General features: G+C 40.9%; 1 protein-coding gene and 1 pseudogene across 1 annotated transcript in view; both read left to right on the top strand.

The window, feature by feature from the left end:
- The window catches only part of ralgapa1 (Ral GTPase activating protein catalytic subunit alpha 1), a 128,939-nt gene that overhangs the window by 75,249 nt on the left and 26,403 nt on the right, over nucleotides 1–27,287 (top strand). Inside the window, exons 43-44 of the mRNA XM_088354277.1 lie at nucleotides 6,242–6,400; nucleotides 7,173–7,300. Of these exons, the coding sequence (XP_088210403.1) occupies nucleotides 6,242–6,400; nucleotides 7,173–7,300 (287 nt within the window). The remainder of the gene's footprint in view (nucleotides 1–6,241; nucleotides 6,401–7,172; nucleotides 7,301–27,287) is intronic.
- On the top strand, nucleotides 18,142–18,266 carry LOC148351413 (5.8S ribosomal RNA; annotated as a pseudogene; the record flags this gene model as incomplete).

The raw sequence follows: 27,287 nt of genomic DNA, 5'->3' as shown, positions 1-27,287 counted from the left end.
TGCGGACCTTTAAGAGAAAGGCAGAGTGACAAAGAAGAAGAATGACTGCTGTATAATACAATTTAAAAAAGGCAGCGAGATAGAAGCCCTGCCCAACCCAAACATAACAATTGACATCTTACCTCTAGAGCAGAACCACAAACTGTACTTCAAAAATTCTGTAATGGTAAACCTAACATTATTAGAGTGCATATATCACGATTATGAGCCCGATTGTAATTTTAATGTTATTGAAATGTTGCTTCTGTTGCTCTAAATGCCCTTTTGACCAAAAAGCAAAGGGTTAATTTTAAGTTCCCTTTTTTTTTTCTTTGAATACAATTTATGAAAGATTTGTCTCAGGCATTCCAGATAAGAGTGGGCCACATGTGCACAGACCCAGTTGGGTTATTGTTTCTCAAATGCTCCAATTTGACATTGATTTATTGCAATGACATCTGTATTTGCGTATGGTGTTGAATTAGTGTCACAGCAGGCGGGTTTAGTGTGCTTGAGATGGTGTATGTGTTTGTGTGCACACCTGTCAACCCCCAGGCACCGGCACTCTGCACATGGCTGTAATGTCACTTTAATCAGATCAAACTTCCTAGTTTTCGGCCTATCATGTCGCCGCAGGCTTTTGATTGGATTATCGCCGCCTGGTGCAGCACCATCCATTTCACTGATCAGCTGATGGCTCTATCAAACAGACATACTCATGGACATGCACATGAACACACACATGTACAGATAACACAAGGACGCTACGGGAGGTCAACCGGCTACACTAAAGAGGACACTTTTTTAATTAGAATTTTGTATATTTTTATATAAGAAAATTGTAGTGTTGTTAATTTTATGTAATTTTTAAGAGACAGTGTGTAAAACTGTATGGCTCTATATATGCGTGGGTATTTAAGCAGCAATATCTACCTGTATTTAGTCCAACAAATGAATCTGCCATTTTAAAGATGCTGTTGAGTGATGATATCACTAATCTTTTGGCTTCAGCTAATAACCAATCGTGGCTTTCAATTACTGGCAGCCCATTGAAAATACTATTTTCGGCAAATCCCTTAAGTTGACTGGATTAACTTTGATTATATGATTTTCCACCACATTTTACTCGCACCTAAATCCTCAAAATTATTTTTGTGGAGACTTCACCTTCTGTGTTTTCTGAAATGCAAAGTGCACCTAAAAACCCCAAATTTGCCAGTGCGCCTAATATACTGAAAAACTGATACTATTGGAATTTTTTTATCATTACAACTAAGAGATACTGCATACGGTAACTGCCTTTGAGACATATATACAGTAGAGTGGTGTTCAAGTTCCCTTTAGTGATTATACTGTAATACTCATTGAAAAGTGTCTTTTGTTGTAGCTTTGGACAATAACTATCTGGAAGTATGAAATTTATTGAGATAACTTTTTTATGGTAAAGAATGTATCTTTATATTTGGCAAGCTTAAGGAACTTCTTTTGTAAGTTGTTTTTAGTTTTACTGTGACCTTATAAGGGTAATGGTTGATGCCATTGTCAGAATAAACAGCAACTAAAGAAAATAAGTCTGGTTCTTTGGGACATCATTCACTAGCTGTCTAGCTGGCAAAAAACGTGGTTCTTCGGAGTGAGGTAAGCACAGTAAATCAAGAACTCTTAAGTCAGCTTTTTTGGCAGTTTTCACATCTGGGGTAACCTACCTAACTGCCTGTAACCGATAGTGTTGATTTTCAATGTCGATATGGCCTGGGATAGTGAAATGTCTTTCTGGAAGAAATGCTGAGTCAGCAAAACCAAAAGTGTTGAGTCTACTTTTTGGGGGCAACCCTTGTAACTGCAATACATTGTGTCAGAATTGAATGTTGTTCTTGCCTGTAAGTGGGAAATGTCTTTCTGAGAAAGCTACTGAGTCACCAAATTTTGCCAAGTCAGCTTTTTTTGGGCCGTTTTCACATATGGGGTAACTTACTTGACTGCCTGTAATTTATGGTGTTGATATTCAATGTATATTCAATATAAATACTTAGATCCCAAAAGAAAACTCTATCACGACCCTTGCTTGCTGGTGATAACCAGATGACCGAATGTTAATTTATCTTCTGTGAAATAAATAATTGTAATTTAAATGGATTTAATTTTAATGCAACCCCATCTTTTACTTTTGTTTTTATTTCGTTTGCTCTATATTCCAGTGTGCCTTACATTTGAAAAAATATATTACATAAGGGTTACATTTTGGGGTGCACCTCATCATGCGGAGAATACGGTGCATTCCTTGTTATCAAAGCATTTGATTACGAGGGGCTGTATAACTGCAGCTACTTCAAGCGTATGACGCTTCAGACAAATGGGGAAGTGTTTGTGTCAGAGGACAAAGTGGATGGTATATTTGACATTGAGGTTATTGTACACCTTGTGTTTGCGAATGCATTCATACAGCCACACACATTCGGCAGCCCTTTTTTTCTGTCTCTTGTCCATACTTCATCTTTCCAGACGTTCACTCCATCTCCCTGTCCCCTCTTCGTCTTCACAAGTCCACTCAATCACTTTCAGGGCCAAACACTTTGCACACACACACACACACACTCTCTCTCTCTTTCTCTCTCTCACACACACACATAGATGAATGTATACACAACAAATTTAAAACCTTGGGTGTTTGATGGATTGATAGAACTTATATACTGTAGCTCACTGTTTGCTTCCACTTGAATAGGTTGATGCTACACAAAGTTCTTAATGTGTTTTGTTCTAATTACAGAGCAGTATTAGAGGGGATGTCAACCACCCAAGATTATTTATCATAGTTTATTCTATGGAGACCTCCTGCCTTCTGTCAACACAAAACAAAAGAGTGTTACATGCAACAGGGTCCCAGTGGATCCTTGAAGTCTTAAAAAGCATTGAATTCAATAATCTAAAACTAAGGACTTACTTGGCATTAAAATGTCTTAAATCCAATTTTCTAACGTCTTAACAATGTGAACACATTGAGAAGATTTATATTAGTTTGAACGAAAGAGATTGAGTAAAGTAATTTTACATGCATCGTGATAAAAATGCTTCAATAATGTAGTAGAATTTGAATTACCGTAAAATTCGGATAATAAACTGCACGCAGTACATTTTAATGGAAAAAATATTTTATACATACATAAGCCGCACCTGACTGTAAGCTAATTTGCCCACATTGAAATATGAGACATTTACTAAGAAAAACGGTACACCGAAAGATTTTTGATATTCGTCGGTGACGATTAGCCGGACGTTTGATGAACAAATACTCGTCTTTACGATGTCATCTGTCACTGAAATACGTCAAGCCACATATCATTGGAAAGCTTAAACTCTTGCATTTCAAGAGATTGTGACTATTTCAAAGTACAGACGCTGCCCTACTTACGAACGAGGTTCCGGACGATCGTTCGTAAGTTGAATTTGTGTGTAAGTTGCTCCTGTGCTATATTTTATATGGAATGTATGTTTAAGATTTATATAAGAATGTTTAAGGCTTGTGTAAGTAACCTGTATTGTTTTGAAACTGAAAAATAAGCGTTTAATAAGATATTATGCTCTATCACGTTACGAAGCAGGCTGAATGATAATGCATAGTACTGAAAAACAAAGCTACACATTAGGTGTTGACATTCTGTGACTTTTGTGGTTAAGGGCTATACAAATAAATATGACTTGACTATAAATATAGGTAAAGTTAAGTTGAACTTACTTTTGGAAGAGTTCGGTGACCCTCTCATTCCCCCTTTCGATTCACACCGTTTTCATGATGAAGGGTCGTTCATGCTAGTTTTATTCATGCACAAAGTGTGAAGTTAGGTAAAACCTGCGTCTTCCTCTCACCTTTACTGCTTGGATGCCCCTGGTGGCTGTTAGAAAAATATACATGAATTATCTGCATTATTGCATAGGCCGCGAGGTTGATCGATTTGGGAAAAAGTCGCGGCTTATAGTTCAATTTTACGGGTTTTAGATGGAAAGTTTTCAACTGGAAAATGTGATTAAAATTGAAAAAAAACAGCTACATTTGTTGTTAAATTCATGTGTTTTTTTGTTTTGTTTTGCTTGTTTCAATGGGTTTTTTTGGCGACTTGGTTTTAAAGTTGATTTCAAAAGGCATCAAATCCGCCTTAAAGTTATAAATTTAACTTGCCTTGTGCTTTAGGAACCCTGACATGCAGGGGATATTCAGTTAAGACCAAAATTCAGGTTTTGGACCAAACTGAATAAACTGCTTATATGACTAGTGATTGAATGTATTAGCTGTGTTAAACAGGCTTCTCGGAATAACTTAATTGGAAGGGGGGGAAATGAGTGACTAACTGAGCAAATATGTGCCGTTTCTGCTTGGTGCCACACAACAATAATAATACTTATCCATGTCACTCTTATCAATTATATTTTTCCTCCTCCAAAAGTGCTTAATTACTGGTGTTGTGTGATATGTATGTATTGTTTAAACCAGGAGTCTCCAGTGTAGTGCCCCATATTGACAGCTGAGATACCCCAGACATGTTCTGAAAATAGCTCATCATTCTGATTTTCTAGTAAAAAAAAATTTTTTAATTTGTAGACTGAGTCTATTCAACCATATTTTTAATAATTAGCTTGGTAATAACATAGTAATAATGTAGTAAAAACATATTGTAGTAAATTGTTCATGGACAAGCAGAATAGAATGAGAATATAGTCATGTATTAAACACATGTATTCATCGGTATTTGTATTTTTAATGATTTATTTAAACGGAAATACAACAAACTGAATTCATATTTATGGGTTTTATAAGTCGTATGGGAAAAAAAAAAGTGCAGCTTTTTACCTAGCTACCTTCCTACATTTTTAGCTATTGAGCAAGCTAACTAGCCTTTTATATTTTTGCAAGCTATCTTGCTAACATTTTACATTAAGCCAAATTTTGGCCTCCTTTCTGACTAGCTATCTTGACTTTTACTTTTTTACCCAGCTATTTAGCTCAATTTGAGTTTTTTGCCTGTTTACCTTTCTAGCTAACCATCAAGCTATCTTTTTAGCTATTTAGCTAAGTTGCTATTAGAAATGCATATAAAACTGGGTGCCCTTTAATCTAATGGGTTAACAAAAAATAGTTGTGCGCTTGAAAAAGGTTGGAGACCCCTGGTTTATGCTCTGTGTGTGTTTTTTTTAATCTTAGTGACAGAAAATGTAAATAAAATGCCAAAGAGAAATCAACATCTTTTCGAGGGTTATTTAGCAACTTATTCCGTACATATTTGTTTCAAAACTACAAGGACCAAGAGTCCTTGCAAACAAAGTAGAATAAGAACACGAAGAATAAATTACGTATGCGCACAATGCTTCCGTTAAATTAAGCCTGTTTCTTTGAATGTGAATCCTGGTTTAAAAGAAAAAGCGCAGCTGTCGTTATGGGTTTATTAGAAACCGAATAGCAGCAGGGTCAGTTTTCTGTACATGTTTTATGTGGCTTTGCAAAAAGAAATGATCATCAATACTCTAGTCTAATATTTAACCAAATACAATGGCCCTTTTACATACAAGATTAATTTTTTCTCAAAACGAGCTTGAATCTAGAATTTCTCGCATCTCTAACAAATTTTCCAGAGAACAAAAAACCTGAAAACCCACAATTCCGTTCTGGCCTCCCGAAAGCATTCTAATTAACCCTTAACTTAAATGTGCTTGTGTTCTTTACTTTGAAGTCACAAATTGCATTAGCAAACAATGCTAAGGTTAGATGATCTTTCATTGGCTTGTGGCCAGGCAGCTTTTTTCTTATCCTTTGTAAATTAGTGAAGAGAAGTTCTGTGTAAACTCTTCCGTGACTTTAATATCTGCACTCGCTGCCGCAGAGTGTATGCTATTCTATTTCGATCACCCAGTTCTCTAGTGGTAACATCTGGAATCTTTCGTAATTCGGATTTTCTCTTGTATGTCAGGCAAGATTAATTACTAATTTCTCTTAGCTAGAGTAGCTCGTATGTTGATGGGCCAATGAATTGAAAAAGTGGTTCCTGTATCCTCTAATTTAATTAAACAACTAATCACAGCTCAGCTTAAAAAAAAAGTCCAGAATTAGTCATTAACTCGGCTTTTGGGTAAAAAAAAAAAGCAATATTAAATCACATACCCTGCTAAAATCAGTACTGCATTTAACATTTTGTAATGAAAATGTATACGTATGTTTATTTTTGGTGTTCCTTTATTGATATGTATTGTCTTGTTCCTGTGCTCTTTCCAGCTGAGGCACCTGGGTAATGACGAGGTCCATATTGTTTGGTCCGAACATTCCAGGGACTATCGGCGTGGCATCATCCCTACAGAATTTGGTGACGTGCTAATCATCATTTACCCAATGAAAAACCACATGTATTCGATCCATATCCTGAAAAAACCTGAGGTAATTGCAGGAAAACGATTTTAAAATATATAATTTCAAATGATTTGTTATTAAGCAATGGATACGTTTTATGTTTAACTTTAGAACCCTAGCCATTGATTAATGAGTAATATAAAAAAAAGGTTAGATGAGTTGTTTTAAAATTCACGCTTTTTGTTCAAGACTGTTTTTTGTAACGGCGTACGATCACTTCAGACAACACAGACATGCTTCAGAATTGTCTGACAATCCATTGAGACACTGCTCTGTTTTGTGTATTGTGCTCCAGCACAAACATTAATCGCATAACACTGATATTGTAACTGTATTTTGAGCAAGAGTAACATAATAAAAGTATTTTCTCTTCTGACATAGATACCACTGCACTAATGACGTAACCGTCTTCTGTTTCATTCATCCTTCAAGGCAAATATTGAATTACCATTTATTTGAAAGCAAGATGGATACGTATTTCTGCGTCGTTGTCCCGAAAGCACTGTTTTCAGTCAGGGAGCTGAGGACCTGGTTTTAAAATTGATTAAATTAAGGGTTAAAAAAAGTATTATTTTGGGTGGATTCCTTAAGCACCATATTACATTGAATCTGAAAGGAAACACAGCCTCAATTTGTATGTCATAAAACCAACTTCCTCCAAACATAAACAGAATTTTCAGGACTGCTAAATGGATTATCTCTCTGCCAAACATCAATGAATTCTTTGTCTTATGTTATACCACTGCAATAGAATTCCTTATTTCTATTGCATATGTCACAACACAGTTTTTCATTGTAGGTCCCATTCTTTGGTCCTCTGTTTGATGGCGCCATTGTGGACATGAAGATTTTGCCAACAATGGTCAGAGCCACAGCTGTCAATGCTAGTCGAGCACTGAAATCACTCATCCCCCTCTACCAGAACTTGTATCCTTTGAAAACTGTACTCCAAAATGGAAGATCTGGATGTTGAAATGTAAGTTGGCCTATTGTTTTCCACTTTTATGCCACACGTTGCTATATATTCAACTTTGCATCATACAAGCTGACGGGTACGCAATACCAACCCTGCTGTTTTGGGGCAGAGGTTTAAAGTAAATGGTAAATAGTTTGCATTTATATAATGCTTTTCAATTCACTGAGACCTCCCAAAGTACTTTACAGTGTGCTTCACACTTGCCCATCCACACACACATTGGCACACCAAAAGCGGCGACAGCCATGCAAGGCGCCTACCTGCTTCAATTTATGATTATTGTATTTACCTTATTACTGTATTTTCATATCCAATCACTAATTAAATGTGTTTTTAGTGATCAGGAAGATGTGTTTTATAGCCATTTAAGGTTAACTTAGATGCTTTTAGGAGACCAGGAATGAATTAATTGGTTTTCTGTCATTTCTTATGGGAAAAATTATCTTGTGATACAGAAGATAAAAGCACAATCTGGTAACAAATTCAGCTTGTGTGTAGAGCTATCACTTGATCATACAACAGAAAATTAATTTAAATTACTGTAGTTTGGGCGGTACCCTTCTAGAATTTAGGTTAAAAAAACATATATTTTGCAAAGTAGAAGTACTTTAAATCCCTGAAGTCAGAAAAAAACAACATTGACATAATATGCTCAATGAATTGCGAACCAACATCAGCAAATGTTTTATGTTATAATTGATCTTTTATACATTTTTAAGACCATTAAAAGATGGTAAATATCTAACCCAGACAAGAAATTCAAGGATTTAAATCAGAGATAACCAACCTTATTAAAGCTGAGAGATACTTTTTTAAATTATTATCAGGAAGGGCTAACAGTTTGATATTTCTTTCTATAATAAGTTAATTTTTTTGCTGTGTGGTTAATTTGTCATTACCTGATTGTAATGATTAGAAGTAGGGTTGAAATACGCTCGGTCAACCACTATTATATCATGCTAATTAAAAATCACTTTTCTAAGAAAGTCACGATGACCCATCACTGGTGAGCTATTTCCAGAACCAGTACACAGGTTACTCAGATGTGCTTAGGGGGGGCCTACCTGATGGCAATCCCTGATTTAGATCATTTCTAATTGAAACAATTACATGATTATGATAAATATAGTTGTCAATTAATTAAATGAGTCATTTGTTTTGTATTAATTGATTTGTTGTCACACCTCTAAGTTTCAGTGCAGTAAACTGTTTATTGATTATGTAACATAAAAAGACACTGTAATGCTAGTTACAGCAAAATCATCAACGATTTAGATGATACAAAAAAAAACAGAACCGCATTTCTACATTGTGTGTAGAAAATCGTGCAAGAGACTGAAAGACCGCTGCGCGTTCAGCCCATCTCTATGATCGTAAGTGATGGCAGTTTCATCAATTGTTATCGATTTCTTTTCTTTGAGTTTCAAAATAAGTGTCCTTGCACTCTACACTCATGCAGTCATCCTCTTTTTGGAAAAAAAACAGCCAAGTGCAAAGCTCCAAGTATGGTTAAGAATTTTAAGTATTTTGCACAAGGTAATAAGGACTGTGTCTGTTCCATTTGAAATATGTGATTTTTTTATATTTTGATTTATTTAAAATATAAATCTGTTAAATACCATTATCTGGAACTTGCTGTATCTGCTGACATTTTGCAACACGAAGCTTGTCATTGCTGTCAATTGGACTTTTTGCAAGATTATGACCTATGCTTTTTTATGTTGCCTTGGAACATCCATTGCAGCCTGACCACCTGCGACATCTTCTCAAGGTTTTTTAATTTTTCTCATGCTTAATTTTTTTTTCCTTGCCCTCATGTAGGTTTCAGATCAGGGGATGTTGTAATGGTGCAGTCCTATGATGAATAGGACTTGACTTAAAATAACTTCTCTAAATGTAAACATTCTTTATGAGGGTCTGATCTTTTATCACACATGTCAGAAGTGTTTCATTTAAATTTAAATTTAAATCTTGTTAGGTGTTGAGATCATTGAATCCTCAGTCATGGCATTGGAGTTCGTGCTTGTGCCCTTGGCTGTTGGGTGTGGTCACTTACGCTTCTTGTGAAAAAACTAATAGGTAAAGTTGTAATCTGAGCAAGTTGGATAAGCATTCTGGAAGCAAGGGGGTAGGTTTGCTCTTGGCTTTGTTAGGGACCAAATCATAATACTTTATTACTTTTACCAGTGTCAGCAGTATAAGGTTCGTACGGGTGTTTCAAATCCTGGAAAATGCTTGAATTTTAAAATGTTGTTTTCAAGGTCAGGAAAAACCTTGAATTTTGGGTAAGTGCTTTAAATTGCTTTGCAGGGGATCCCTGAAAAACACATGAAATACAAATTAAAATATTCACAGATCTACAAAAAAATGTAAAAATACAAATCAATTTTAGCTTTTTACACACTGAACAGATTTTAAGTTAACCACACAAAATCCCCGAAAATGCAAAACAATAGAAAACAAATTTGAAATATTCACTCTTCAGTGCTATAAAAGAAATTATAAAATGCAAAAACATTAATCAAAAATCCTATCTCAAAATATTAGAATATCATGAAAAAGTATACAAGTAGGCTATTCAACTAATCACCTGAATCATCTAATTAACTCGAAACACCTTGCGAGGGTTTCCTGAGCCTTAAAAACACTCAGCTTGGTTCAGTAAACTAAATCACAAGTATGGGGAAGACTGCTTATCCGTCTGCTGTCCAGAGGACCATCATTGATACCCTCCATCAGGAGGGTAAGACACAAAAAGAAATTTCTCAAAGAGCAGGCTGTTCACAGAGTGCAGTTTCAAAGCATATCCACAAAAAGTCTGTCGGAAGGGAAAAATGTGGCCGGAAACGCTGCACAACCAAGAGAGATGACCGCAGCCTTAACAAAATTGTGAAGAAGAGCCGCTTCCAGAATTTGGGGGAGCTTCAAAGACAGTGGGCTGAAGCTGGAGTCCAGTTATCAAAAGCCACAGTTCACAGACGTGTCCGGGAAATGGGCTACAATAGCCGTATTCCCATGGTCAAGCCACTTCTGAACTCAAGACAACGGAAGAAGCGTCTGACTTGGGCTATGGAGAAGAAGCACTGGACAGTTGCAGAGTGGTCCAAAGTCCTCTTTTCAGACGAAAGCAAGTTTTGCATTTCATTTGGAAGTCAAGGCGCCAGAGTCTGGAGAAAGGCTGGAGAGGAGCAAAATCCAAGTTGCTTGAAATCCAGTGTGAAGTTCCCACAGTCAGCAATGGTTTGGGGAGCCATGTCAGCTGCTGGTGTTGGTCCACTGTGTTTCATCAAGTCCAGAGTAAATGCAACTGTGTACCAAGAGATTTTAGAGCACTACATGCTTCCATCTGCTGAAAAGCTCTATGGAGATGAGGATTTCATTTTCCAGCATGATCTGGCACCTGCCCACAGTGCCAAAACCACCAGTAACTGGTGCACTGACCATGGCATCACTGTCCTTGATTGGCCTGCTAATTCCCCTGACCTGAACCCCATTGAGAATTTGTGGGGTATAGTTAAGAAGAAGATGAAAGACACCAGACCTACTAATGCAAATGAGCTGAAGGCCACTATCGAAGCATCCCGGGCATCAATAACACCTCAGCAATGCCACAGGCTGAATGCCTCCATGCCACGCCGGATTGATGCAGTAATCCGTGCAAAAGGATTCCCAACCAAGTACTGAGTGCATCAATGGACATTTTCAAATGTTTGATTTAGTTTTGCTGTTATAAAATTATTTTTTTACTTGGTCTGAGGAAGTATTCTAATATTTTGAGATAGGATTTTTGAGTTTTTTTTCAGCTGTAAGCCAAAATCAGCAATATTCAAATAATAAAAGGCTTGAAATAGTTCAGTTGATGTGTAATGAATCCAGAATGTATGACATTTTTGTTTTTTTATTTGCATTACAGAAAATAAAGAACTTTATCACAATATTCTAATTTTCTGAGACAGTCCAGTATATATATATATATATATATATATATATATATATATATATATATATATATAAAATGGTCACATAAGATTGATGGGGGACAAAACTGATTGCTCGATATTGATGGGTACACACACGTTCCCTTTGCCCGTGGGAAAACTATGCTTTTTGGTGCAAGTATTAAAGCATTAAGGGAAGTTCTAAGATCTCCTCTTTGTTTTGCTTCCAAGAATTGAGACATAGTGGAGCGATACTGAAACTCCCGTTGAGGGCTTTACCTCAAAGCTGGGACTTCCATAGCAATGTGTGTGTGAGCAAATGCCGTTGAGGTTTCTTCCATGTCTGTCTTTTTTAGCGGTTTACTTTCATGCGGGTGAATATTGCGCATGTTTTCGCAACGGTAGATTTGTGAGTGTGATGTCACGTGCCACATACTGGTTTCGAAATATTTGTGTGTCTGCTGGTGTTCTGGTGTGTATTGATCGTTGGCAGCAGCAGGTCGATGCTTCTGACAGCCTGAATTACAGTAATCGGTCATTATTGACTCTGTCTCTCTACTGCACACACGTCTTTCTTCCTCAGAGTCTTTTCATCTGTCAGTTCTTTTTGGGCTTTTTCTCCCTGTCCCTCAACATTTCTGCGAATCATCCTCATCTTTGTCTGCATGCTTCATTATTTTTTTGCTTGGTTATTATTCCAACATGCCCTTCTTGCTGGGCTCACAAGGAGTTGGATGTTAGAAATGATTTCCACTTGGACCAAACAACAAGCTTTGGTAGTTAAACTCATTTTTGATCTTATCACCAGAGTTTTTAAACCAACACAGATGATAATTGATTTTCAATTGCTTACATAGCTGTTGTATTTTCACATAAAAACATCTAATAATTGCCATTTTACTATTTGGAGACAATGCAAAAGCTGTTCTTGAAATAAATTGATTGACTGATGGATGGACAGATGCTTTGTCAGATAAAAATGAACTGATGTATGGAAGGTTGAATGGATAGATAAACTAATGGAAAGATTTATTTATGGTAAAATCATTTTTTGGAAAGGTGTATGGCCTGATTGAGGACTTGACTTGGCTTCACTTCACTTCACCGGACGTGACCTAACCGCACCTAACCTGACCAGATTGGACCTGACTGGACTTGATTGGACTGGGCTGCACCGGACTTGATCTGACCAGAAATGACTTTACATGACCGCACATGACATGACCCGACCCAACCTGACCAGACCCGACCTGACCCGACCCGACCAGACCCGACCTGAGCAGACCCGATCTGAGCAGACCCGACCTGACCAGACCCGACCTGACCAGACCAGACCCGACCCGACCCGACCCGACCCAACCCGACCTGACTGGACATGACCTGACCGGACATGACTGGACATGACTATATGACTGATCAGCTCAGGACTTGACTTGGCGCCAAACTGGACAGGACCTGACTTGAACTGACTGAACATGACCGGACATGACATAACTTAAACGGACCGGACTTGACTGGACCCGACCCATCCTGAACTGAACTGATCGGACCTGACCAAAACAGACATGACTTGACCTGACCGAACATAATATAACCTAAGCGGTCATGACTTGATTGTATCAGACTTGACCGTATTGGACGAGAAAGGACCTAACCTAGTGTTCAATGTCCAGTCAAGTCCGGACCTGCCAAACATTACTAGACCTGAAATGACATGACTGGACCAGACTTGACTTCCGGACCGGACAATGAATTGATCTTGAGTAAGTCAGGCAAAACAAATATAAAATATAATGTCCAGCATAGGTTTAGTCACGTTTTTAGCAGTCATCCGAATACATTGGTTTAGGTAGCGTTTTATGTAGTGTGCTTGATTTCAGCAAAATAAATGTGAAATCATAAAAGCTTTTGTTTGCAACAAGTACGGTACTCATATGAGTAGGAAGATGAGAAGAATGCAAAAAACAAGGATAGTTAAATCAGGTAGTGGTTGATTTGAACCGTCACATTTAACATTTTGTGCCCAGCTTTATACAGATCAACAATTCTTGATCTCATGTCTTCAGTCAGCTCTTTTGACGAAGCCATGGCACACTTAAAAAAATTCTTCTCTTCTAGACCATTCTTACCAGGTGTGAGCTAATAGTTGGCATTGTTGCTTTATGACCCAAATTGGTGATTAGGCACACAGATGAGTTAAATTGCTTGATTGAAATTAGGTTCACTTGGCTCCTCCTTGATCTGCTACCTTATCGTGGTGGAGGAGTTTGTGTGTCCCAATGATCCTAGGAGCTATGTTGTCGGGGGCTTTAAGCCCCTGGTAGGGTCACCCATGGCAAACAGGTCCTAGGTGAGTGGCCAGACAAAACGCAGATCAGAAGACCCCTAATGATGAGACAAAACTTTGGTCCTCGATTTCCCCCACCCGGACGCGGGTTACCGGGTCCCCCTTCTGGAGCCAGGCCTGGAGTTGGGGTCCGCTGGCGAGCGCCTGGTGGCCGGACCCTTACCCACGGGGGCCGGCCGGGCACAGCCCGAAGGGACGACGTGGGACCCTCTTCCCATGGGCTCACCACCTGTAGGAGGGGCCAAAGGGGTCGGGTGCGCAGAGAGCTGGGTAGCAGCCAAGGGAAGGGTCCTTGGCGCGACGATCCCCGGCTACAGAAACTGGCTTTTGGGACATGGAACGTTACCTCTCTGGCAGGGAAGGAGCCCGAGTTGGTGCGTGAGGTTGAGAAATTCCGACTAGATATAGTCGGACTCACCTCTACGCACGGCTTGGGCTCTGGTACCAGTCCTCTCGAGAGGGGTTGGACTCTCTTCCACTCTGGAGTTGCCCGTGGTGAGAGGCGCAGAGCCGGGGTGGGCATATTAATTGCTCCACGGCTCGGCGTTGGGGTTCACCCCGGTAGACGAGAGGGTAGCCTCCCTCCGCCTTCGGGTGGGGGGGCGGCTCCTGACTGTTGTTTGTGCTTATGCACCAAATAGCAGTTCGGAGTACCCACCCTTCTTGGGGTCCTTAGAGGGTGTGCTTGAGAGCGCGCCCCCTGGGGACTCCCTCGTACTGCTGGGAGACTTCAACGCTCACGTGGGCAATGACAGTGAGACCTGGAGGGGCGTGATTGGGAAGAACGGCCCCCCTGACCTGAACCCGAGTGGTGTTTCGTTATTGGACTTCTGTGCTCGTCACGGTCTGTCCATAATGAACACCATGTTCAGACATAAGGGTGTCCATATGTGCACTTGGCACCAGGACACCCTAGGCCGTAGTTCGATGATCGACTTTGTCATCGTTTCGTCGGACCTGCGGCCGCATGTTCTGGACACTCGGGTGAAGAGAGGGGCGGAGCTGTCAACTGATCACCACCTGGTGGTGGGTTGGCTTCGATGGTGGGGGAAGATGCCGGCCCGACCCGGCAGACCCAAGCGTGTTGTGAGGGTCTGTTGGGAACGGCTGGCAGAATCTCCTGTCAGAAGAAGTTTCAATTCACACCTCCGGCAGAACTTCGCCCATGTCCCGAGGGAGGCGGGGGACATTGAGTCCGAGTGGACCATGTTCCGCGCCTCCATTGTCGAGGCAGCTGATCGGAGCTGTGGCCGTAAAGTAGTCGGTGCCTGCCGCGGCGGCAACCCTCAGACCCGTTGGTGGTCACCGGCGGTGAGGGATGCCGTCAAGCTGAAGAAGAAGGCTTATCGGGCCTTCCTGGCCTGTGGGACTCTGGAAGCAGCTGGCAGGTATCGGCTGGCCAAGCGGAATGCGGCTTTGGCGGTTGCCGAGGCAAAAACTCGGGCATGGGAGGAGTTTGGCGAGGCCATGGAAGCCGACTTCCGAACGGCTTCGAGGAAATTCTGGTCCACCATCCGACGTCTTAGGGGGGGGAAGCGGTGTGCCATCGACACTGTGTATAGTGCCGACGGGGCGCTGCTGACCTCGACCCGGGACGTTGTGAATCGGTGGGCGGAGTACTTCGAAGACCTCCTCAATTCCACCGGCACGTCTTCCTCTGGGGAAGCAGAGCCTGAGGACTCTGGGTTGGGCTCTCGTATCACTGGGGTTGAAGTCACAGAGGTTGTCAAAAAACTCCTCGGTGGCAGTGCCCCGGGGGTCGATGAGATCCGCCCGGACTTCATTAAGGCTCTGGATGTTGTGGGCGTGTCATGGTTGACGCGCCTCTGCAACATCGCGTGGACATCGGGGACAGTGCCTCTGGACTGGCAGACTGGGGTGGTGGTTCCCGTCTTTAAGAAGGGGGACCAGAGAGTGTGTTCCAACTACAGGGGAATCACACTTCTCAGCCTCCCTGGTAAGGTCTATTCAGGGGTACTGGAGAGGAGGGTCCGCCAGGAAGTCGAATCTCGGATTCAGGAGGAACAGTGTGGTTTTCGTCCTGGCCGTGGAACACTGGACCAGCTCTATACACTCTTCAGGGTCTTTGAGGGTGCATGGGAGTTTGCCTGTCCGGTCTACATGTGTTTTGTAGACTTGGAGAAGGCATTCGACCGTGTTCCTCGGGAGGCCCTGTGGAGGGTGCTTCGGGAGTATGGGGTACCGCACAGTCTTATCCGGGCTGTGCGGTCCCTGTATGCCCGGTGCCAGAGTCTGGTCCGCATTGCCGGCACTAAGTCGGATTCGTTCCCGGTGAGGGTTGGGCTCCGCCAGGGCTGCCCTTTGTCACCGATTCTGTTCATAACTTCTATGGACAGAATTTCTAGGCGCAGCCTTGGCGGGGATGGAGTCCGGTTTGGGGGCCTCAGCATTGCGTCACTGCTTTTTGCAGATGACGTGGTGCTGTTGGCTTCCTCAGGCCGTGATCTTCAGCTCTCGCTGGAGCGATTCGCAGCCGAGTGTGAAGCGGCCGGGATGGGGATCAGCACCTCCAAGTCCGAGGCCATGGTTCTCAGTCGGAAAAGGGTGGTATGCTCCCTCCGGGTCGGGGAGGAGGTCTTGCCCCAAGTGGAGGAGTTCAAGTATCTTGGGGTCTTGTTCACGAGTGAGGGTAGGATGGAACGGGAGATCGACAGACGGGTCGGTGCAGCGTCTGCCGTCATTCGGACCCTGTACCGGTCCGTCGTGGTGAAGAGGGAGCTGAGCCGAAAGGCAAAGCTCTCGATCTACCGGTCGATTTTCGTTCCTGCCCTCACCTATGGTCATGAACTTTGGGTCATGACCGAAAGAACTCGATCCCGGATACAAGTGGCTGAAATGAGTTTCCTCCGCAGGGTGGCTGGGTTCTCCCTTAGAGATAAGGTGAGAAGCTCAGTGATCCGGGAGGGACTCGGTGTAGAGCCACTGCTCCTCCGCGTTGAGAGGAGCCAGTTGAGGTGGCTCGGGCATCTAATAAGGATGCCTCCTGGACGCCTCCCTCGCGAGGTGTTCCGGGCATGTCCCACCGGCAAGAGGCCCCGGGGGCGGCCCAGGACACGTTGGAGAGACTATGTCTCTCGGCTGGCTTGGGAACGCCTCGGGGTCCCGTCGGATGAGCTGGAGGAGGTGGCTGGGGATAGGGACGTCTGGGCTTCCCTTTTAACGCTGCTGCCCCCGCGACCCGACCTCGGATAAGCGGAAGACAATGGATGGATGGATGGAGGTTCACTTGGTCTTTGTGTTTCCTAAGGCAGAGGGTTGAATTACTTATTCCTCACCCACTATCTTTTGCACGCTATCCTCATTAAATTATGAAAACCTGTTATATTTGGCTAGCTTTAGTTAACGCAAATTGTTGTTGGCAATCACACTGTCATTTGGTGTTCGGGTAATGTCAGAAGCCACAAGTGAAATTTTTACGCATAACAGCTGATTAGGTGCGAGAGTCATGCGCTGTCAGTATAAAACCAGAAAAAATATAGAATTACATCCTCACAAATATTGATCGAGCAAGACATCACTGATAAGATACTGATTCTCTGCTTCTTCCTTGCAGTATTTCTGCTGCTACTGTTGTTAGTTGGTCCGATGACGTTAAGAGACTTTGTACTGTTTGCTCTTTAAGTTATCTGCTGTTGCAAACATGGAATTGATGTACTGGTGGCTTACATGTCCATTTCCTTGTTTTAAGAGTGAAGCATTGTGGGTAAGGTAATATAGCTGTACTGGTTGTTTTTTTTAATGATCGAAATGGTGTCTGTAATGCAGATAATCATGTGAAAATGTTATTGTGGCCAATAATATTCATGTGCATTATCTTTTTTTATCTATATACTCTTGCTTAATTAATGTTTCAAGTGAATGCCTAGCTTATATTTAATATATATATGGATGTCTTGATATTTGTATTTATTAGCACTTATATATAAATCAAACAATTATAGCATTACATTGGTCTTTACTTACAGGTGTATACAGTAGGACCTCGCTACTTCGCGGTTCGACGTTCGCGGCTTCAGAGCTTCGCGGTCTATAATGGTTAAAAAAAATAATGTCTTTTTTTTTTTTTTGGAAGGGGCGTCGCTGCTTCGCAGATTTTCACTTTTTGCGTTTTTTTTTTCGGCAGAACGTCAGCGGACGCGGGATAAGGCGGCCGGCTGGATGGGACGGGGGGGGTCCCTCCCGGGCCGCGCGACGGAGCGAGTTCGGCGGACGCGGCGTAACACGGCGCGACGCGAGAAAAGGCGGCGGCCGTAATCGGGCTACCCCTGTAACTGGGGGGAGCCCGCTCGTCCGATGACCCTAGTAGTGAGGCGCGAAAGGCGGCGGACGTGCGCGGGACCCCCGTAACTGTGTCGGTGTCGTGCGTATCGCGCCCAAAAGTACCCGCGCCGCGTTAAAGGCTCGCTCGTGGTGCGGCGCAAGTAAAAACCCTGTCGTGAATTTGTCTCCGACCGTCCCGGGTGGACGTAAAATCGCCCAGCTGTACGACTCTTAGCGGTGGATCACTCGGCTCGTGCGTCGATGAAGAACGCAGCTAGCTGCGAGAACTAATGTGATTTGCAGCTGCGATTGGCTGGCAACCACTGCCCGGAGATGGCTGGGATGGACTCCAGCCTCCCCGCGACCCTAATAAGAATAAGGGGTGCAGATAATGAGATGAGATGAGATTTTTTTTTTTTTTTTTTTTTTGAAGGGTCGTCGCTACTTCGCAGATATTTACTTTTTGCGGGTGGTTTTGTTCCCCATTAACCGGGTCTAAAAAAATAATAATAATTTTTTTTTTTAATTTTTTTTTTAATTTTTTTTTTTTTGAAGGTGCGCCGCTACTTTGCGGATTTTCACTTATCGCGGGTGGTTTTGGTCCCCATTGACCGCGATAACTGAGGTCTTACTGTATTATCAAATGTGGACATGGAAAACAAAATAAATCAACCTATTGGAAATATTTTAATTTGTGTCCGACGCTAGCTCACTTATCACCCTTTTCGGCGGGTAGAAACAGTTGAAGCTGAAGACAGACACAGCTATCTCAACTGTGTGTTTTATTTTGTTTTTGTTTTTTTTAAATGTGGGAAATTCGAAATGGTTCAGAAATAAGTTTCCATACCGCGGCAGTTTCACGCCAGCCAATTGACTTTAAAGAAGAACGGACTGAATGTCACACACAAAGTAGATGTTTGAATTTACTATACTCGACTGTAGTAAGTTAGCGTATTTGTGTTAGCTGAAGTCCGGCTCGCCTTTAATCAAAAATGTGGTAACAGAGGGGCAGCCTTCCTACAAAAACTGTCGTTTTTTTTAGATAGCTCTAAATGCTACACAGCGACATAAAATACAGAAAGCGCCCAATACTATATTCCAAAATGTCTCCAGTCTAACAGTCTTTTTACACTAAATCCTTAAACACAACAAACATAGGGTCTATAAGTTGCAATGTAGGCTGCAATGAAGGCCACTATTGAAGGAGACTTTCGCTTGCTACACATTTCTATTCGTCATTGGCCTGCAAATGTATCCTCCTGAAGGATGCAGGCCATGGAACGAGAATCTGCTATTGTGAAGTTGTGATTCACAAAGGAGGCCGTTTATTTACACAATGCGGGAGTTTGGGTTTTCTTTCGCTCTTAAGTACTCTTGTGCTGTATGTATCTGATTTACTGTTGATTCGTTGAATCAAAATGGTCAGACTCAAGTCGAGAGGCTGGAAAAGAAGAGAAAGGGACTAAAAAGAGGATTGGCATGGCTTCAAGTGACAGTGGTTTACTGCCCCCCAACCCCTTGTCTTTCACTCTCCGGTTTTGTTTTGTTTTGTGTGCGTCTCACATTTTGTTTTTGGCCCTCGGGGCAGTCCATCTGCCTTCCAACTCGCTCTGATCATTCATTTACCATGACCGCAGAACCCCAAAAGCGCACAAATTCTCCAGCCATGTTGCCGGGGCAGCCACATTAAGTACCGTATTTTCCGCACTATAAGGCGCACCTAAAAGCCTTTATTTTTTTCAAAAGCTGACCATGCGCCTTATAATACAGTGCGCCTTATTTATGGATCAATTTTAAAATTGCAAAGTTTTCCAACTAACTTGCAGCTTCCGACTCGATTTTCCCCCGAACGCCAAGTAGTACGCGGTGTATGCTGTGATTTATTTACCGGCGTTTCATTGGCTAACCAATGTGTCAATCATCATTTGAATTGATCACTATTGGCTAAAGTTATTCGGAGGTCAAGGGGTGGATCCTTTTTATCATTTACAGGCTGGCATTGGCTTAAACGGCAACACAAAGCCTGCAATTGGCCAAAACAACGGTGTATGCTGGGATTTATTTACCGGCGTTTCATTGGCTAACCAATGTGTCAATCATCATTTGAATCGATCACTATTGGCTAAAGTTATTCGGAGGTCAAGAGGCGGATCCTTTTTATCATTTACAGGCTGGCATTGGCTTAAACGGCAACACAAAGCCTGCAATTGGCCAAAAAAGATGAATGTTTATGGCTCGTGGCTGACGGCATAGAGAAAGCATTTTTTTCTATTCTGTATTTGAAATTATTTTATTCTCCTGGATTTACTACCCTCGCGGATATAAGAGGACATTGGCTGCACATTATTATGAACACAACGACTTCGGTGAGCTACTTCGGGTTTTATATTGTCCCTGTATCTTGTTTCAGACTGAACTCGATGTTTCTGTGATAAGCGGTGCAGATAATGGATGGAATGGAGTGTCTATTTTTAAATTAAACTCAATTCCAAGTGTTTATTGTCATATGCACAGTAAAGTTGCGAGCGAAAAAGAAAATAGAAACTCAGGAATGGTTGGCATTTCTTGAATCCCAAGACTTTTTAACCTTCCGAATGATGGAACGATGCATTTGAGTGACATCGTACGGACACCGCATCCGCACGTGTTCTCGACACGTATTTGCGTCTTTGCAAGCTTTGGGAATGTTAAGGGGGTAATAAGTTGGACTTAACTATCTGACTGTTTTGTCCACGTTCCCATTGTAGCGCCTTATAATCCGGTGCGTCTTATCTATGTCAAAAATTGGACCAAAAACTATTTTTTCGGGGTGCGCCCTATAACCCGGTGCGCCTTATAGTGCGGAAAATACGGTACATATCTCGCGGCATCCTGCAGTCAGGGCCTTCTAGGCCTTCTCTGCTTGCCCATTCATTATCAGTAGCACCGACCTCATTTGCAACTTATTCGAAATCGCAGTGATTTATTTGCAACACTCTTTTGTCAATATTCTGTTATGCAGCTTCCGATAGTGTTTTTATTCAATTAAATAGCAGCATCTGTGTGTTTCCATTGAAATAATATCTGCACAACACCATCACAATCCTGTCTGCTGTACAGATTGATTTGATTAGATGTTTGTTTTGTTTTTTAGAGGGGAGGAGAGTGATTTCATGCAAGTATTTGTAGTTTCCTTTTATTCCAGGATGAAAATTGTGAAAGTAAGAAAAGGACTGTTTCAAAAGCAGTCCAAATGCCAAAACAAACCCTAAAAAAGATGAAAAAGGACGAGTTTATTTCAGAGCATCTAAAAAAAACAGAATGAGCTTGACATAGGCTGCAATGATGATTACAGCAAGAAGATGGTGTCAGCAAGTAGAATATTTAGAAGTTACGAATACCACCTTTAAAGAATGGAAAAAATAAGAAAGGCCTAATTAACAAAATAAGCTATAAGCCAAGGACTGGACTGATTGAATGTTGAGCAATTTTTTAACCTAATTGACCCTAATTGAACCAACTGAAAAGCTAACTATTATTTTGTTCTTTTTTTCCACGAAGACAACCAAATGATGTCAGTAAATTAAATTAACTAATTTCTCTGCATTTAAAAAGCAACAAATAGGCTAGGTCTAGTACGACAAATTTAGGATGAATTTGCTTTTTGCTCTTTATGAAACTGGACAGAGAGTTTTCTGAGTCATTGCTTCTTATGAATGCATAACTATCCTGTCAAGTCACATTAGCAGTCAGACTTTACACTGCCCAACAATTGCACCAAATCTTCCACAGTAGGTATTTGTATGTGCTGGTGCGGGTTAAAGAGCAAGCTATGGCCATTCTCCATCTGGTCCAGGATGATTGCGCGACTGTGGAAACAATGCTGGAGGGAGGCTAGGCAATACACCTGCAAAAACAGACGTATACCCATCTTGAGCAATTTTAAAGGTATTTTTGTTTTCAAATGGGTACAGAACATGTAGTGTTCCTCCTCACAATTATGCAAATGTGTTGCGAAATATTCCATGTCCCCGGGGTCATGGCCTTCATGGGGCCCTAGGCAAAATTAGATTTTTGGCCACTTGATCATTTGCATACTTACTAGAACTCATTCCATGTTCTACTCCAGGGGTGGCCAACTTTTTGGAGTCAGGGGCCGCATCGGGTTGAAAAGTTTTGGCCAAGTGGCCGATCTTTTTTCATCTGGGAATAAATAAAAATGCATACATTTACATGGTATAGTTCTTTTGAACTAGATTAGTCTCCTCAAATTGGTTTTGAAACAATCACATTTAAAGCAAAATAATTTTTAAGGTCCTTGTTTTAAGCACTTCATTTGATATTTAGTTATCAAGCGTTACAGTAGTTTTACTTTTCTAAAAGTAGTTGTTAATATTTCCGTAGTCTGATTTCAGTTGAATTTCAGTATTTTTTTTTTTGAAGCATTACTCTAGTTTGATTTTTGCGCTATTTCTGCAGTCTTTTTTGGTAGTTTTTCCATAGTCAGGGATCAGAATTTTCCGCGGATCCGCGGATTTCCGCTGTTTTTGAACTCCAAAGGCATTCCGACTTTTTCACTTTTTCTCTAGCGTAGCAAACAAATTCAAAATCCGACTGTCTCACTCTTTCCTTTATTGCTCTGGCGCACCCTGGCGGCCGTTAGAAAAATTGGCCGCATTGTTGGGGAGTGGGGGGGGGGGGCTCCGCCCTGCTTTATTCCTGGACCCTGGCTATTTCAGCTGAAAATGAAAATCTCCATTCTGATCCCTGCATAGTAGTAAATTCTTAGAATTAATTTAATGTTTTTGTTGTATTACGATAGTAGATTTTTTGTAGGGTGTCTGTAGTATTTTTGCATTATTACAGTTCTTTAATGATTTTCGTGTTTTTGTCAAAATCTTTTCGTATTTTTGTATTAATTCTGTTGTATTTTTTAGTTGGCGCTCGTTGACTGCCTATCGTGTGTTGTTTGGCCGGCTAACCTGGCATAAGCACTGGTTTAGCCGTGTTTCTCGTTTTATTTCCGGCCAGCTTAGCGTTTATCACCAAAGCTAGTGCAGCTTTTCGTTGTTGCTGCCCATTTAGCCTGGCTGCTTACGGTGTGTTTTTTGGTCAGACAGAGACTGCGGCCGCCTGTCGTTGATCAGTCCCGGGTAACCCCGTGTTGGCAGCTCTCCCTGTTTTTTTTTTTGTTGTTTTTTTTTTTTTGCCAGTTACCCCATTTTGGGTGATCACACTTAGTTGTACCTTTACAGCATCCACATGCAACACAACATCTCTGCATTTACAACATAATCTACCAAAACCTCACTTAAAACACAGGTAACGGGTTCGACTAATTAACACGTAAAATAATACAGGGACTGGCTTGCTAGGTTGCCGGTGGTCCTCCGATGATCTCACAGCTCAGGATGACAAAGACAAGACGTGCTGTCTTCAAAATGATTATCTCGGTAAATAAGCGTAATATACTGATGAAATGTATTTAGACTTTAGGCAAAAGCCATGTACTATTTTGAATGTTTAAGAATTTGGGATTACCTTTAAGACTTTTTTAATGGCTGGATTTTGAAATGTATGTTATCTATGTGGTGTCATTTGTATGTTTTTACTGTATGTAGCGGCTTCACTCGTCCTGGATTAGGTCTATTGTACGAGTGAGAGTGCATGTGTTGTGTGCACGCAGTTGTTGATTGGCAGGGATAGCTGTAATGTGGCTGGGGTCAGCATATGGCTCAGCGTGATAGCACAGTTGTTTGTGTGTTCATGTATGTGTCACCGCTGTTCCCTCTCTGTCACACTGTGTTCCCAGTGAAATGATGGCAGCTTTGGGCATGTAGCGCTATTATCCCCTCCATATCCACACACCCGCACACACACACATGCACCGAGAGCAGCCAAACGCTAGCGGACTGCCTGGCTTCTCTTTGCCAGCCCCCTCCACTAAGCCCATTGTCCCAGTAAGACTCCAATCTGCAGCATGTGACAAGAAGAGTGTGTACCTCACAATGGTAGAAAGGTGAGGGCACAACCTCACAAATTGACGACACTTTGCTGTTGCCAAAGCCGAAATCGGGTCAGGTCATCCTTAACCCTCTGTGGTCCAAACACTTTCAATGATAAATGTTTATAAACACATTTTGGGTGGTCTTTGTTTTTGCCCAAATCTTGTTTAATTGACCGCGAAGAGCCCAAAAGAGACACATCATTTGACAATATTCCTTACGACAGTATGTTACCTCTGCATACAACCCTAATTTGTTCTAGGATGGTGCTAGTGTCTTGTAATGCTATTGTAACAAGCAACTTTTCCTGAAATGAAGTAATTAAAAACAATCTGATCCGTTCGCGGCCTCCTAAAAGCAAACAAGTTGACCACAAATATCAATAAAACACATATTCCTGATCATTTAAACACATTCAAATAGCAATTAAACATAAAATACATTAATAAGATAAATAAGAAGACCGGAACAAAATGCGAGATTATTATGAGCCCGTCCCATGGAAGAAATTGCCGCAACGAAAGTGTATACGGAGTGCAGCGGAGTGACAGATCAAGAGAGACTGTATATGATTCGTAAGCACTTACTGTACACTTAAAATTAAAGTTACTGAAAATTTAATTGAAACAAAATAGTCTCATTCCATCCCTAAAAGTAAAAAAATCTCATTTTCAGCCTTGTCAATAACAATTTTGATCAGTTATGACCAACAGGGTTCATACGCGTGCTTGAACATGGTTGAATTTGAATAATTGTGTTTTCATGAATTGTATAGTGCTTGAATTTAGGGTTAAGTGCTTTGAAAGTCCTTAAAAATTGCCTAAATTTTGCCATGAGAAATGTGTACGAAATTTGAACCATTATAACCCTTTGTACACACATTTTTTATTTAAAAAAACAACAGATTTGAAATTGCATTTAAAGCTTATGCATAAAACAATAACTTGATTAAATTTCACAATTCAATGATTATTGTTTCTAAGTAATCTGCACCAAGTTTTTGTAATTAAAAGTAAACACTTAAATAACTTTCCACTTTTAAAAGGAGAAATTTATTTTATTTTTGTTATCGTCCATTCCTGTTTTCTCATGAGGACTGTAGATAAAACCAGATGAACAGATCACAAATACATGCATCCCAAAAATGTAATTTAAAATCCTGAAAAAGGCTAATGTTATAAACAGTTACCTGAGAGCCATTGTGCAGCTAGATAAAAAATCATGTAGTCAAAAATAACAACTTTATCATTCATGTTTCATCATGTATTTTTCATTTAATTCCATAAATGTTTTAGTCATGTAATGATTGTGTCCATGCACTTCTTGTACCAGCGAGCTGTGAGTGCAGACCCATAAGATCAAGCCATCAAGCCTTTGCATGAGCAGACCTCCCTCTGCGCCATAAACAATGCAGGGCTGTTCTGCACCAAAGTGCAAAATAAGACATTTTGTCACTCTGTGTTTGAATATATGTTTAGTTGAAAAGGTGCTTGCAGTAGGTAGGAGTTGTACGGGTAGGGTCATCATATGACATAAACTTTAATGCAGTTTTCCTCCAGCTTTTTCAAGTAAAATTATTAAAATTCATGACTGCCTGGTGAGTTTTTTGTAGGGGTCGGGAACGTATGGCTTGTGAGCCAGACATCGCTCTTTTTGTGAGTACAGTTGAAATTAAACAAGGGCCATAGTAATCTCTGTAACTTTCCAATTTTAGTGTATGAAAATCGTATTCGATTAATCCCAAAAAATAATTGACCGAGCCATCGATTATGAAACTAATGGTTAGTTGCAGCCCTAAAATCCACTAATGGTCTACTAATGATCCCGAGAGCCAAGAAAAGATCAGCAGGTTCGAGAGCATTCTCCATTCAGGCCCCGGTGCTGTGGAATGCTCTTCCCCCTGAGATTCGATCTGCAACCTCCGTGGAAATGTTTAAATCCAAGCTTAAAACACACTTCTATTCTATAGCATTTGAATAACCTATACATCATGTTGACACTCTCTGTGAAGTATTTGTTATTGCTACATCCTTTGCAGCCCTGTCATGCTGTAAGGGGGATTACCTCATGTGCGGTTTCTTCTCAAAGGTTTCTTCATTTTCCTCATGTTGAGGTTTTTGAGTTTTTCCTTACCCTCATGTAGGTTTTAGATCAGGTGATAGTGTCATAATAGTCTATGGTTTGCAATAATCTGTGGTCTGTGCAACCCTTTGAGACTCTTTGTGATTAAGGGCTATCCAAATAAACATGACTTGACTATAATATGTGGTGTGACTTTAAAAAAAAACAAATATTTTGCTTTCACGGCTCTTTGAGTCAAAAAGGTTCCCGACCCCCTGGATCATTTCTTCACCCTTAACCGTGTGAAAAAATACAGCCAAAGCTTGAATAAGAATATATATTTTTGGTGATTATGTTAGATCGTAAGTCGCATCGCCCCTCTTGTGAATCTATCACTAGGCCAGCCCATCTCCGTTGGAGGTGGATGCGGGCACACACGCAGACAAGTAATGAAATCACAAAGCCTTCCATATCATTGCTATCACAGAAAGATATAAACCCATTAGCGTGTTCTTTTGGGCACGGACATACACGCATGTACACACAGGTTTATCATTACACGCTGTAAAGCTTTTCGAATTGTATTATCCGTCTGATGTGGTTCTCTCTGTTGTCTGTTCCAATGCCTCGGGTGGAGAGGACAGATATGGGGGCGGCATGAGATGCCGAATGAGATACTGGCGCTTGCTTCTCGGGGGCAGTTTAACCTCACCATGCGGGGCAATGACCTAGTTGTATTTTAATTAAAGGTCCAAGCATTAAACAGACATTGAAATTGATGATCAAATTAAAAGACAACGATCATATCTATTCGTGTGTCACACGCACCCCTAATTTTTGTCTATAAAATTTACTTTCACTCTTTCTCAGCTCAAACTAAGCATTGTAAGTGACAAACACTGAATATGTATGGCTATGATTAAAATAATTCATTAACAACTTCAAGTATGAAGACAATAGCAACATAAAATGTTCAATGTATTTACATCATGTCATTCAAGATCTGATTCATTATCAGATGCGCCAAAAAGTAATTTTGTTCTTTGTGCATTTTTGCCATTATTAATATCTTTCAGGACGACTTTCTGTTTTCGCATTCTTTAACATAATAATTTTGGCCTGACTGCAGTAATTTGTTCTTTACTTTGAAAAACAATAATGGACATTTTGCCTATTTCTGAACAGTAACTCAATTATCATAAATGTACAGCTTCAATGTTTTATTTCCCTAAGCTTATGCATGGATTGGAATAAAAATGATTTTTAGTTTATCAGAAAAATACAACAATATAATTGTTTAATATAAAAGAATGTCTATTGCTGTAGC

This window comes from Urocampus carinirostris, chromosome 15 (assembly GCF_059441175.1).
Source record: "Urocampus carinirostris isolate Australia breed hairy pipefish chromosome 15, RoL_Ucar_1.0, whole genome shotgun sequence".
Taxonomy (NCBI): domain Eukaryota; kingdom Metazoa; phylum Chordata; class Actinopteri; order Syngnathiformes; family Syngnathidae; genus Urocampus; species Urocampus carinirostris.
This window is presented reverse-complemented; position numbering and strand designations above follow the sequence as displayed.